The sequence below is a fragment of the Limulus polyphemus genome, unplaced genomic scaffold (genome assembly GCF_000517525.1).
Source record: "Limulus polyphemus unplaced genomic scaffold, Limulus_polyphemus-2.1.2 Scaffold3552, whole genome shotgun sequence".
In the NCBI taxonomy this organism is placed as follows: domain Eukaryota; kingdom Metazoa; phylum Arthropoda; class Merostomata; order Xiphosura; family Limulidae; genus Limulus; species Limulus polyphemus.
Window position 1 is genome coordinate 67,075 of NW_013669162.1, and position 15,547 is coordinate 82,621.

The 15,547-nt window shown below is 34.5% G+C and overlaps 1 protein-coding gene across 5 annotated transcripts in view; it reads left to right on the forward strand.

Annotated features, from left to right (window-relative positions):
* The window catches only part of LOC106469573 (anoctamin-1-like), a 72,142-nt gene that overhangs the window by 22,162 nt on the left and 34,433 nt on the right, over nucleotides 1–15,547 (forward strand). For all 5 annotated transcript variants that reach the window (XM_022398141.1, XM_022398140.1, XM_022398139.1 and 2 more), the window contains 3 exons: nucleotides 221–369; nucleotides 6,130–6,248; nucleotides 13,478–13,533. In XM_022398141.1, the coding sequence (XP_022253849.1) occupies nucleotides 221–369; nucleotides 6,130–6,248; nucleotides 13,478–13,533 (324 nt within the window). The remainder of the gene's footprint in view (nucleotides 1–220; nucleotides 370–6,129; nucleotides 6,249–13,477; nucleotides 13,534–15,547) is intronic.

Consider the following 15,547-nt stretch of genomic DNA (forward strand, 5'->3'; position numbering starts at 1 on the left):
GTTTCCTAAGAAACATATGCTGGATATTGTATACTACATATATGTTGGTTCATCTCACTTTGTAAGTTTGTGGCTTGAAACTCTTATATTTTAAAGGTTTTGGAATCATTACTTTGTAGGATGATTATAAGATATTTCTGTGATATAAAAACATAATTTTTTTTCTAGCAGGTGATTGTTTTTGCACATTTGTGTTACGTTTTTATCTTTTTATTTGTAGGTACCAGATTTTCAGAAATCTAAATATTCTGTCCAAAGATTTATGCAAAATATCAATATATTTAGCCAGTCAGTTTCTGACTTTTTTAATATTCAAATATCAGAGGACCATCAGTTTACAGCTGAATACTCTAGAGATAAAGAATATTTGTAAGTATTTTAACTTTTTCTTGTTAAGTCAGTGGATCAGTCAATAAACATATTTCTAGCTTACATTATAATGCACTGAATGATATGAGGATTTTAACATGATGGATAAAGAATGACCTCTTTTAATTGCTTTAAGCATCAAAGGTGATTACAATGTAATTTATCCACTCATTAGTAAAAACATTTTGATATAGTCTAAAGGGCTGGGTAATTAATCAGTTGATCTAATTGATTGTCAATGAGCATTGAATAGTGCCATGTGAAATAATCAATTAATTGAAATTATGGTGAAATCAATTAATGTCACAAATAATACAACTGATTGAAATTAGAGTTTCCAATTATTCCATCTATCCAAGTAATCAAAATTTTACCATTATGATTTCTTATTATAATTTGTTTTGATTAATTCAAGTTTGTTCAACTTTAGGCTAGCATGGCCCAGTGGTTATTGTGGTTGCCTAGTAATTTGAGGATTGCATGTTTGATTCCTGTTGCTGTCAACCATGCTCACCCTTTCAGCAGCAAGGACATTATATTTTTTTCATTGTTTTTGAGTTATGGCAAAGCTATTAAAGCTACCTTGTATCAGCTCTAATTTTGAACTGCTGCCCACAGGGATGCAACCTACCAGCAGTCCCCACCACCAGCACTAGAGCTAGTATTTTTTGATAATGAATAGTGGGATTGTCTATGACACAACAACTATTAATACTTCCACTGGCACAACTGTACATGACAGTTGGCTTGCATTCTGTCTGTGAGAGAGTGGTTAGTGGCTGTTGTTTACCTAAGTAGAAAAAGTGATGTTTGGTCTAAACAGTAGTGTAGCTTTAACTTAATATATTGCTTACTTATTATGAGCAACAAATTTAATCATTGTTTCCTAGGGTAAGGTTGATTTAATAAAAAAAAAAGTTACCAGCACCTAAATATTTAATATTCTTTATTAGCCCCAGAAATATTGATTACTGAATAACTTGTTCATTTTATTATTTTTATCAGAAATGACTAGACATGGACTAGTAACAGTAACAATATGTAACACCATTAAGTCATTAACCATGCACACCTTGTGTGGACTGATGGTTACAATTTTCAGCCAGATATTCATGATTTTAACAGGCAGCATTCAGGTGTGACTGAGGACTGGCCTCATGGTGATGATGCAAAAGTATTTGACTATTTTGAGGCCTTCTTTGACTAGGAATTGATGTCATTTATTGTCACAGAAACCAACAAATATTACAGGTACATAGTGGATAACTTTATATTGATGGGTAGGCAAGTGTGTAGGAAATGTACGTATTTTTTGGCCTGCTTTTATTGATGCCCCTTTTAAAAGAAACATAGGCTCCAGGATTATTGGAAAATTGACCCATTGATTGTTACTCCAATTTTTGGAAAATACGTGACCAGGTACAGGTTTCTCCTCCTCCTAAGTTTTTTACTGACAATTACTTTGCTGACAATAACCATCCATCTATGAATGATTGAATGTGGAAACTTAGGGAAGTGTTTGCTATGAGAACTTCAAGATTCGACAAATTCTTTTACCCATTCTCTAAGCTAGTGATTGATGAATCTCCAGTTTTGTTCAAAGGTAGGCTTGTTTTCAAGCTGTATATAACATCAAAATGCCATCAATTTGGAATACAACTTTTTGTTTTATGCTGTTGTGAAACTGGAATTGTCTTAGATGCGATTGTGTATATTGTGTATACTGACATTGGCATCCCAAAAATGACCATCTTGGAATCTGTGCTGTGATGAAGCTAATGGCAAAGTATATGGGAAAAGGGCATTTATTATACACTGATAATTAGTATTCATCACCAGATTTGAGTAATTTCATGCATGCACAAAATACTGGAACATGTGGAACCATGAGCAAAAACCGGAAACACATGCTAAAGTTTACTGCACGAATTCAGCATGGCGAATGTGAGCAAAGAAAGTTGGGTAAAGTACTAGTGATGAACTGGCATGACAAAAGTGATGTGACAGTGATCAGTACCTTTCACAAAGGTAAAATGCAAGACAGTGGCAAAGTGGACTATAAAACTAACAAAGCTATAGTGAAACCAGATGCAGTGATTAACTATGCAGAGTACATGAGGCTTGTTGACAAAAGTGATGTACAGATTGGAGGGGTAGAGTGTGTGATAAAAACACTGAAATGGTATCACAAACTCTTTATGCATATGCTTGATGTCACCATCCTTAATGCATATAATGTATACCTGGTAAAATGTGGAAAAAGAATAAAACTAAGAGAATTTAGTTACAATGTTGTGTTTCAAATTCTTGAGAAATATGGAACACTTGTTGCATCAGGCCAGGGACGATGCAGTGTGAATCTACCTGACAGACTCCTTGCCAAAGAGTGGGCTAGACGTCACTTTCTGACACAAACAGAGATAGATAGAGGACACCATAAACAGGTGACATATCAGGTGTGCTTCACTTCATCATTACAAAAGTGATAGAAGAATAAAGTATCTACAGTCTGCAAGGATTGTAAGCTAGGATTTTGTTTAGATTGCTTCAAGAAATACCACACCATGAATTAGTACTGAAATATAATGAAGTAGAAATTGTACATAGTAATGTGAAAATGTATACACTTAAATGTAATGTAGTGAAATAGAAATTGTACACAGTAAAGTGCAATTGTATATAGTGAAGTGAAATTGCACACAGTTGTGTGAAAATTTATATAAGATTGAAGTGGAAATTGAACATAGAATAAATAATAGTGATAAGTCATGCTAAACACTAGTAAATTGATGTCAAGAGTATAGGTTACTCATCCCTTCACACTCCTCCTCCAACGCCTTGCCTTGCTGTCACTCCTACTAAGTGCTGCTGGGGTTGCCAGAAGCCGGCAATATGCCATATCCACAACCTCACCATGGCAAAACAAAGCTGGACAAATGATGTTTTTCTTCATAGTCCATTGCTCTGCATGCTCTTCTTGAATTCTACAAGAACAAAATATGTTTTTAGCAACGTTAATGTTTCTGTGTTTATCGTACACATGAGGATATAATTAAATTCCCTTTGCCACATCTAATAGGTTAATGGGCCTGCCACAACCTTCTGTAATATGTGTTTGCATATCTTATTATCTTTTTTACATAAGTCAACAGGAAGAAACATGCTTTCAAGACATCTGCTTTCTTGCTCTATAGAGCTTTTCCTGTTGGGCTCACATCCATTTTTATCTGGTTGTTATCCTGCCATGCTCCAGTAACTTTGAACTTAGTGGCAAACTGACTATCTTGCCCAGACCTGATCCTTCAAGCAGATGGTTCTTACATCTTCTGGTGCTTCAGTAGATTTATGCCTACTTTGGGAGTTCTTTTATTGATGTCTTTATGACTCCTCTCCTCATTCTTTTTGTTAACAGTCCTGACTCTACAGCCATAACAGTGGATGCTCTGAGTTAAAATTGGTACAATTTCCTTCTGTTTATGTAATCTTCTCTTAACATTCTTCCAAGGGTGCTGTCTCTAATTTGCATTACCTCTCCATTGGCCACCTAAGTCATGGTTTCTTCTCCTTTGTGTCTATGGTTCCGCTTACTTCAGCCTTGAACATCTATCTTTCATCATGATGTGTCATGCCTTCGCTTTCATGTGTGACTTTTGTCTAGTTCCTTGCAAGATAGGCAGGATTTGCATCACACTGCAGTTTTGTCAGCCTCTGAAGTTTTTCCATCAAGTTGCCATTCTCCAATTTTCCCAGAGGCTCTAAGGAGGTGTGTTGTACATAAAAACAAAGACACATTGAGTAGTTGGTGTTGCCTTGTGAGGAATACTTCTCTATCCTAAAATCTACATTGAATAGGGGATAACAAAGTGTTAAGCCCATCTAATCCTACTCAGTGCCCATTATTGAGATGGGAGTTTTCTACAAGACTATTTTCAACAGTATATATATATATATGTTTCTTTACTTTCCAAACCCTAATGTTTAAAAATAAGAGTAGCTAAACAGTCATTCAGCATGACAGCTTCTGCATTCTTATTCATGGTAACCCATTACACAACCTCTCAGTGAGGGACCTTATGCAGGTGAGATGGTTTTTGTTTGGTCCACACACGTCTCCAGCGTTCTTCCTTATGTGAATTCTTCTCTCCCAATCTCGTGTAGTAAAGCAGGAGAGTTCCTTTTCACGTTGATGTAATCCCATTGGTGTGAGGTCAAGTGGGTGCACCTCTCTATCTGAAGTAGGGAAGAAGTGTCAGTTTTGAAGAGTAGTGCCCCTAACACTAAAAATTGGAACATTCCAGTGGTTATTACCATCCAGATGGGCTTTAAGTTGGCTTTGAGAAGTAGATCTTGGTTGATACGTATGTATTTTTCCCATACTGAATGGTTTGACATATTGGCTTATCTACACTTAACTTGTATGGTCTGCCAACCCCCTGGGATACATATGGAGGGGGGGAGCAATTTTCACATTTTGTCTACTTTTGAGACACTTTAGCAAAAAACATAAAGTTGTTTTGACAGATCCTTTATAAATGACTACTTGTATTTGGCAAAGAGTATTTCTTGTTGAGAAATATGTGATCTTTCACAGAGTACTGTTCCCAGTATGTTCCCTACCCACCCCACTAATGGGTGACACATTCCATGAGCTCTCCTTTTCTATCACTAGAATTGCAGAAAGAAGCTTATCTTTTTTTTATTTACTTCTTTACACCATCCTTTCAATATGAGACTCTAGCTAATTTTTTAGTGGAGAGGTTAGTAGTGTAGTTTGAGGTTAACATTTTTCATACCTAAAAATGTATTTTAGATATATACTCACCTCTTCACAGAACAACCCATGCACCCTACATCACCACTTTCAGTGTGTCTGTTTGCCTCATCAAGAATGAGCTTTTGGTTTACACAAAAATGTTCAAGGATGTTGTGTTGCCATCCTGTTAGTGAAGAGGTATAGTCAAATGTTGATTGCATCATAGACTAGTGCAGTACACATTATTATGTGCAGGAGTGATAGCTTTTACTACAGTTTGACACATGTGAAAATATTTTCAGCAGTAGCACCAAAGAGCTAACTAATTGTTCTGTGGAAAAATGAGTATCTATCTGAAATTCATTTACAGATATGGAAAATGTTAACTTTGAGATAATGATCTGGCTCTATGCCGTGTCCTTCATAAGGTCTGAATGTTTTTAAACAGGAAAGATTATAAGACAGTAGTGTGGCTCTTACAGAGGACTTCAATTTTGACAATTTTTGATTGGTCATTGGGAAGATTCTAAGGAATTGAATCCTGTTCTTGCCTATTTTCTGTAGAATGTTGTGCCAGATATTGCTAGTTTCTAGGACTTGTTTGGCATATTGTTTATTGATCTTTATTGTTTGAGTTTCTAGTGTTGTGCAGCATCTGAAATTGTGGACTTTTCCTATTCAAATGTGTGTTCAGCCATGATAGATTTTTTTTTCTGGATGTAAGAGCATTGTTGCATCAGCATGCTTTTTTAGTCTCTGGTAATAACTGTTCTTTCTGTTTCTCCAATATAGAGTTCACTGCAACTGGAGAGGACATTGTAAATTACATATTTTTGTTTCTTAGGATTATTAGGATGTTTTTCTTTTGTCAGGAGATCTCAAAGTCTTGCCAGCTTGAAACAACTCTGATTATATATATATATATATATATATATGCTTACTAACTTTCCGGCACAAGAAAATAAGTAAAGATTTAAAATTCATTTTTCTGTTTTATTCTGCTCAAGATTTGATATTCCAGAGAAAAAAGAGGACTTTTTTAACCCAGGACTGCGTGCTCAAGTTGTGGATTTTATTTTAAAGCGAAAGAGATTCAGCAAGGATCCATCTCAAGCTTTTGCATTTGGTAATCTGAAGCAATTGTATTGTTTGTTTTTGTAAGCTTTGCATTACTGATTTTTTTTATGATGTTCACTACTATCTAATCAAAAACATCTTAGATGTGGTCAAACAAACTGGTAGCCAAACTGGTAGCTACACTTATGGTATTGATAGGAATTTTACAGAAAATATTCGTTCGTTAGTTAGACAGGCTGCATTTTTTGTTCAACTTGGGGCATAATGGTGGAGAAAGCAAAATACATGACCTAGTTAATGAGTGAATGAATATATGTTGTAAAATTCTTATCAATGCTATAAATGTTGTTACCAGTTTGGTGCACCTTTTTTTCACAAGTAAAATTTTTTTGATTAGACATTACGATTTTTTGTCAGTACACACTAACAAACCACAGTAAGTAAGAAACAGACACGCTATAGTAACTAACATTAGCCTTAGCATCACAACCCTATTATTCAGAACAGACCTATACTTTACAGAACAAACCAGATTCATGAAAATATATGGTGGTAGTTTTTCCCTTCTAAAACAGTGTTAATAACTTCCGTTATAGTAACACCATGGAATCTAGATTAACAGTTTTTGTCATCACCCACATGTTCTCGGTACAGCTGTGTCGAGCATCATTATTTATGTTAATTGCTTAAACCTATACCACGTGACACTAAATGTTCTTTAATTAGGAGAATTTCATAAAATTTAACAAATCTGTGCTTAAAAGTTGTCAATGAATGAATAATTAAATCTGTTCACCCATATGATTCTTTTGAAAATTTGAGCTAGAAACCATTAATTTAGTTTGCTTGGCCTAACCAATATTTGTGTATCTGCACTGATTTCACCCTATAGTTTTCGTTACTCCAAATCAACCACCTTTAACCCTAATGATAAAAAACTAAAAACATTCAACATTTACTCTTAGATGAAGTTGTAGTAAAAATTTCAGCTCGTGACTTTTTGCATAGGCATGTGCAAAAATGCTGAAACGGTCGTACCTCCTTTCTCCCAAAGCTATCTCGATCCTGGATTGCCCTCTAAGCATTGCTAAATCTTTTCACTACCAGTCTACTAGTTTTTTATACCCCATCAGTTTCACACCATTTCAGAACATGCTGATCATGTGACTACCCTTTACCAATCACACTGCACCATCTATACTAGTGCTGCTAACTACTACTCTAGAACAATCCTCACTTTCTCAATTGGCATTCTAGTGCATAGACATGTGTTTTAATTCATTCTCCATGTGACAAAAAAATTTGATTGTGCTTGATCACAAATTTATATCAGTTTAACTTCTTGTGTTTCATTTCCATTGTTTCTACTCATTTGTTTTAGAAATATTTCGATTTTTCAAATTCTGATTTGTTCATATGGGTTTTGGGTATAATGCTCATGAAACCCTGGCATTGCTGCAGTGTCCTTGTTTGGCATTGTAGTGCGTCCCCTCATGGGACCCCATGGTGGGTGGGGTCAGTGGGTACTGAATCTTTCCCCTCATATTATGGATCCCCCAAATCCTAATAAAAATACAATATTAAAACTCTGCTCATTAGTAAATGATCATACCTTGAAGACTCTGAACAGCAGTCTGCACCCCATTCTGCACTTTTACCGTGTTTTCTTATTATGCATTCTTTGTCAGAAAAATCTTGAGGGCAAATGTCTTCCTTTTTTATTCAGAAGAGATTAGAGGGGCTTGCTAGCTCTCCGGAATCAGTTAATAAGCTATATTGGTGGAAACATCTACACCAAAACACAGCAAACTCCTCTTTAATTCAAAGGCCAATGGGGATATACATATTGAGGTTACTCCCCATGCTACTTTGAATTTCTCAAGAGGAGCTATTGTTGAGAGGGATTTGAAGAACATCCCTGAGTTGAAGATTCTTGCTGGTTTCTCCAACCAAGAGGTTTCTGCAGTACAACATATCTACAGTCATAAAGAAGGAATTATGCTGCCTACCAATGATGTAATTTTGACGTTTACATCACCACATCTACCTGCCACTGTCAAGACAGGTTATCTGAACTGTAAGGTATGGCTATATATTCCAACCCTCTCAGATAATGGCTGGAGACGGCTTAAATGGGTAATGAAGAAAAACTTTAATATAAGTTTAACATGACAGCAAATGTACAACGTTTCGACAAGGTTTTGTCATCATCCTGATGATGACAAAACCTTGTCGAAACGTTGTACATTTGCTGTCATGTTAAACTTATATTAAAGTTTTTCTTCATTACCCATTTAAGCCGTCTCCAGCCATTATTAGTCTCAAAGTGGGTTCCTCGTCATCGAATTTGAACCCTCTCAGATGTTTCCAGTGTCAGTGGTTCAGTCATTCGAAGGCATCTTGTTGTGGTTCTGTGATGTGTACTCATTGTGATGGCAAAGATCACGATGCCTACAAGTGCTTGTCTTGTTTGGTTCCTCAAATTAAACAACCTCCTCTCACCCACCCAGTGTGGATTCCTTCGACATGGTTTAAGATCAGAGGACTCTGTAGGTTCTGCCATGATTTGCTGTGGCTTGGTAGCTGCTCATTGCCAAGTTGTGTGCCATTTCTCTTGCCCTGGATCATATAGAAGCTATGCAGTACAGCGATTGTGCTATTTACACTGATTTTCTTAGCTCTATACTAGCCCAGGAATTGTTTAACATTAGTTCTCACCCTCTTTTTGTTGATATTCAACAATGATTGCCCCATTTTTCTCTATCTTCTGTCTCCATCCAGTTTTTCTGGATACCTGACCACGTTGGTATTCGCTGGTACGAGCTTGCTGACACTGCAGCTAAGTTTGTCTGCTCTGGTGCTGTCACAGCCGTGCCTGTCCCCATATATGGACTACAGTCCTGTATTCAAGGCAGTCCACTTGGGGTAGGCAATGTCATAACGAGCTTTTCCAGATCAAACCTTCTATGGCTCTTTGGCCATCTTGTTTCCGTAAGGATCGGAAGGAGGAAGTTATCCTGGTTAGGCTACGCATTGGTCACACTTTTTTAACTCATCGTTTTCTTTTATCTGGTACTGATCCACCAATGTGTGTAGCCTTTGTGACAATCAAGTCACAATAGTTCACATTTTACTGTTGTGCCATTGTTACAACTGTGAGAGGCAGCACCATTTTTAACATATACTTTATATGAGTTTACCCTTGACGTTGGACGGTATTATTGACGATGGTGACACTGTCCAACTTGATTGTATTTTTAAATGTTTACGAGTTAGTGTATTTTTTAATTCTATTTAAATCTTGTATCTGAATTTTGGACATATTTTAGTTTCAATTCAATTTATTTTTACATTTTATAACAAATTTAGTTTCACTGTTTTTAGCAGTTGTTTAGCACAGATAGCCTAGTTCCTTTGCATCATAAAATGCCAAACAACTAAACAGTCAGCGATGTCTACTGGGGAAGTACAGGCTTTAGTTCACGGGAAGTTCATGTCTTACGTTCAGCTGATGATTTTTTCCTTTTACGTTACAAATTTTTGTGAGGAAGGATATAACTACTGAGTGGAAATTTCTTTCTATGGCACCTTCCCCCTGTTGCTGCACCTCCATGTAATCTCCTGGGTTAGATATTGTTCTTTTTCCCAGGAGATCTGGGGTAAGTTTTTCAGCATCTATTCCTCACTGCCTGTAGGTATACCCATGTTTAGTATGTTTATGTGAGCTTGTGGTGATTGACTTAATTTCCTCAAACTATAATTTAGGTCTTTCATGTTTTCTCTGCTCAGTGTTTGGTGAGTTCACTTTTTTATAATTATTTTACCATCTATGTTACTTTAGTTTAACTTTGCACATAGATTTTAATTATTACTTTGTTTTTGTTTAATTTTTGCTATATGTACGGGTTTTGTAACTACGGTTAATTTTGAGGGTGTGTTGGTTCATTAGTTATACTTCCTTTTACTGTTTATATTAGTTAGTTTGAAAGTCTCTTTTTCTATACTACTGGTTACATCTAATTGGGGAATAGATTTGGGTCGAATTTTGTTATTGTTAACTGAGTGTCTTTTCATTCTCATTTTCTTCAGGGTAGGTTTACAATACTTTAGGTGTTGATTATTGTTTTATGTTTTAGATCGAATTTCATAGTTTTGAAAGTGTGCTATTTTTATATACTTTTTCTGCACTTGGCCTAGTCCTATGTATGCAAGATGCTTCCCCTGTATGTTTTTGCCCAGGTGGTCCACACTTAGCAAAATTAATAAATATTATGTATCCAAGGTGCTTCCTCTGGATGTTCTTTGCCCAGGCAGACTGCACATGGCCTATTCATATATAATTCACGATATTTCAGCCCTAGACACATCTAATTATTTCGTTTTTCTCTGGCACCATACTATGGCTCACTATCACTGTGTTGGTACTATGGCCTGCTACATGTGTGGACAAAGTATGCTGTATGTTGACAATGGGTTAGTTATAAAAATCCCATACCTGTAATTTTTTTTTCTTAATGTTTTTTTCTGGGAGGACCACACTTGTTGATCTCAATATCATATACAAGGCCTTTCTACTGGTTGTTTTGCCTGGATGGACTGCACTTGAAATACTCTGATTTAACCCAAGGTGCTACACTTAGCACATACTTATATGGGTCTGTTGTCACTTCCATGCTAAACTTTATGTGTTTGTCAATATGGGGCTGTACATCTATTTCCTGAATGCATTGGTGCCTGCCAATTCAGTTGTGCCCTCTTTTTGTTTCTGTGCAAAGAGCATACCTGTTCCATAAGTGGTGCTATATTCCACACCTGTGCTTTCTTTTCATATTCTTGCACACCTATTCTTTCAATGCAGCAGAAGTTAACATTTTTTTACACTGACAATGTATTTTTGAAAGGTACTTACATCCTCTCACCCACTTCCTACCTTTCCTCCCCAATGATATGCCAGTTTTTTTTGGTTTGTATCTCCCAATCCATGAAAGTGAAGATTGTTCTAGAGTAGTAGAGGAAGCTAGCTGCACTAGTATAGATGGAACAGTATGATTGGTGAAGGGTAGTCACATGATCAGCACATGTTCTGAAATGGAATGAAAATGAAGGGCTATAAAAGACTGGTGTGCTGTTAGTGAAAAATGCTTAGAGGACAGTCCAGGATTGAGATAGCTTTGTTTGGATGACAGGAGGTAAGTAGTTATCAAAAATACATTTTCAGTGTAAGAAAGTATTAACTTTTGGTCAAAATTGAGTAGTTTTTGTTGAATAACTTTGCACATGTGGCTCATAGTTAGATCAAACGTGACACCTAATTTTAGGTTGTAAAGATATGTCAGTGTACCAAATAAACAAAAAAAATCCATGAAAGTTAAGTATGTTTTTCTGTCAAATAAAGTATTCATACTTTCAGTGTGAAGAAAACTAAAGGAAGAAATTCAATCAAAGTTTGAGATTTTATATCTCATGTATTTCTTAATGGATTGCTTTGAAATTTGGAATGTGAAGTAAGAGTCCAGTAGAGCAAATCCACTAGAAATATATGATAGTTTGGAGTACCACAGTCTGAGCTATAGAAGGTGGAAAACTGCTAAACTGTCACTCCTGTTAATAACACACAGTTTGTCCTCAGGTTGTTTTGGCAGCACGACACACTGCCATGTGTCTTAATTGCATTATGTTGAGTAATTTTGTGTTTTTGCATGTTACAACACTTAGTGGAAAAAACTGATTAAAATAATTAAGTGAAGTCACTGATTTTCTATGCAAAATACATAGGGGACTCTAGCACTAATTAGTGGAATTATTTGTAGTATTGATGATAATTTTTTCAACATTGTTTTGTGTGACTTATACATTATTAAGGACCCTATAATCAATGATTATAGTCATGATACCACATAAATTTGGTATTAAATTAGTTTAGAAAAATATGTTTAAAAATTGTAGCACTGGGTATTTTACAGTTTACTTTGTTTTTTCAGTGTGTGAATGATGAAGATAAAAAATAAAACTTATATCTTAGAGAATAAGTTTATTTTTATTTTAGTTATTAATAAACACATAATAAAAATGAGGTTGAATATATATATATATATATATATATTTAATTCATACAAGGATTTACTGTCACAACTTTGTGTGAGGTAAAGTTCTGTCATGTCTGTGTGCTTGTTTTGTAGGTGTAACATAATAGTCAAAGTAAGATTCTTTGAATATAAAATGTACATGTGAAAATAATGAGGTAAAATGCTCTGTTTAATGTCATATTTTAAACTTGGTAAAGCATCACCTTTGACAAAACTTATAATTGACAAAACTTGTAATTATAGATCAATCCAAGCATGACATGAGTTATTGTAACAATAATATTTATAGTTATTTATATTATTTATGCTGTCAAGAATTGTATCTTTAACACTATGAAAATGTTAAGGGTTAACAACAAGAAACATTTACAATATATATTTCCTGTAAATAGATATATGCAGTGCTCTAATGGTATGATTGGAAATGTTTGTTTCCTATAAATAGATATATGCGGTACTCTAATGCTATGATTGGAAATGTTTGTTTCCTGTAAATAAATATATGCAGTACTCTAATGTTATGATTGGAAGTGTATGGTTCCTGTAAATAGATATATGCAGTACTCTAATGGTATGATTGGAAGATGTTTGTTAATTCAATGTGTAATGAAAAGGAATTGAAATGAGATAAAATGGAATTACCTAAGCTGCAGACTGAATGGCCCAACATACTTGTTGAGTAAAATATCACCATGTTTACAACTCATGAATATCTTTAATAAAGATATAGTGTTTAGATTTTCGGCTTATAAACCTATATGAGTTAATGCAATGTTTTTCTTATTTAACAATTGTATTAATTTAGTACTTATATTGTTAAACAGTTTTGTTTAAGTATATTGTGCTTTAGTCAGTGATCTCTGGATGGAAGATGGGTATGAAGTTAGTGATAGGATATTATGGAGATGAACAAGATTTTATGTGTATTTTGGTCTATGATGATAAAAAGTAATCAAATTTAAAATAGAGAAAAGAAGATTAAAAATTCTAATATTTTTGAAGGAGTTTAGTTATGTCTTAATAGTAATTTTGTAAATTTATATTCATTTCTTTACTCTTTTAGTTGAGAAACACCTTTTATTTTAAAGAGGCTTTGCTGTAAGAGTTATATGTTTAAGTTTCTTGTGTTTTTTATAAGTGTGTTTCAAACATGGAAAAACAAAACTAATATTTCTGTGACATTTGTTTTTAGGAATAAATAACCTTATTAATGATGGAGTATATAAAGCAGCCTATCCATTGCATGAGGTTAGTAAAACTTCTTCATATGATAGCTTTCACAGTAAATGCCATCATGATGATGGGCAACATTATTGCTTTCTGGGTCTCATTTTTGTATAAGCTAAGCCATTCTTACAAAACAGTTATGCTTCAAATAATTATGTATCTAGTAAAGTTAACATAAAAATGAGGAAATGTTCAAACTAGATGTGGTTGTCAAAGTAAATGTATATAAAAATACTTTTATTTTCAATAATTCTTTTATACAGTGTTTTGGACTGTGCCCTTTCTCAGGTAATGTTGCTATAAAGTTAATGTTAAAAAGATTATCTAAAGTGTTCCAAATTTATAAGAAATATGTGTGATCTGAGGTGAATGACCATGTTATAATAGTACAGATGTTACATGATAAAATATAACAATATTTTAGGCCCTAGTGTGCTCTTAATTTCTTCCTCCTCTGTCAGTCATACTTAATTTGATGGTCATGATTATGCACTATTGCTGGACACCAAAATTCCCATTACAAATGGATCTTAGTGAAGGTTAGCAAGGTCAATTTTTGATTAATTATCTCGAAGAAGTTTCTACATACTTTCTATGTATTGGCTTCCAAGACATGTCTAAACAAATTAAGTGCTCAAAACACCATAGGTGCATTCTGTTTTTCATGGAAGTGTTGGTGTGGATTTACGTGCATTATTTGGAGCTTTATTCTGATTTAGCCATGCTATCTTGGCATTCTGGCCATACAATGCAGGTATTTCACCACACATAATTGATGTTGTTTCATTCTAATAGTAACTAGTGTTCACTTTTACTTTACTGTGCACTTTGTGGAGTTTAAGTCCATTATATGGAAATAGTGGCAAACATGATTCCTAATAAAAAAATGTTCTTTACATTCTCTGTACCATGTTGAAAAATTCTTATTGTCTTTTGATCAACTCCAGATTTTCCTTTTCTTGTCTCATTTCTTCAAGTTCACCTAAACCTTGTTCACTGTTGCAAAAAAACTTTGTTCTTTCATATGCAAAGTATTTTTTGCATAGGTTTCTGCAGTGTGTCCTTCTCTCATCAGTATGTCTGTGAAAGCAATGCATTTGCTTTTGATTTATGTTTCTTTAGTCGGGCATTATTTTTGTAACTTATGCTGTGCACTATAAATTGGAATATGTGCAGATTTGTAGCATTCTGGGTTAGGAGGATTTTATGGATGATAGTGCCTTGTCTGGTGGTTAGGACTCTTGACTCGCAATCTGCAGATCACAGATTTGAATCCCATGATCAAACATGGTCACCCTTTCAGTCATGGGAGCATTATAATGTCATGGTATTTGATTAAAATAGCTGAAGAGTTTGTAATGGATAGTGTTTATTAGCTACCTACTCTCTCATCTGTCACTTCTAACACAGATGGTTCTTGAGTAGCTTTGCACGATTTTGAATGAACAAACAAACTTTCTGGATGAGCACTCTGTAAACTTTGTGAATAGTTGTGGGATCCTGTTTATATGACTTTATATTTTTGTATAGGTGTGCTGAGGTTCTTTTTTTAATGCTATTTACCACATTAGAGGTGTAATCTGTGTTATAATCATCTTTGAAGCTGATGTGTCCCAATCTTTGGATTTCATTGTTATTTTGATGTACAAAATACTTCCTTGGAAAAGATAGTGACATATTTTTATAGGCATAAGTCTGCTTGTGGTGAGTATCATTGCACTTTCAAATGATTGGGAATTTTCTGTAAACCAGATGTGTAGAAGCTAAACAACTTGTTTATTGTACCATAGTTCACATTTATAGGAATACATATTAGTATTTGCAAATTGCTCTTGTAAATTGTCGTTTATCCTCAGTAGTGTAGAGGCTTATACTAAGAATAAGTCAAAATGAATTAATATACAAAGTCAGTGAATTGATAAGGTAGAATTAGAAACAATTATATATTATGAAAAAATTAGTTGTAACATACCTTACAAAAAATCACTCGGTAATTAATTTGATTAGTCATAGTGTTGAAAAAAATATTATTTTC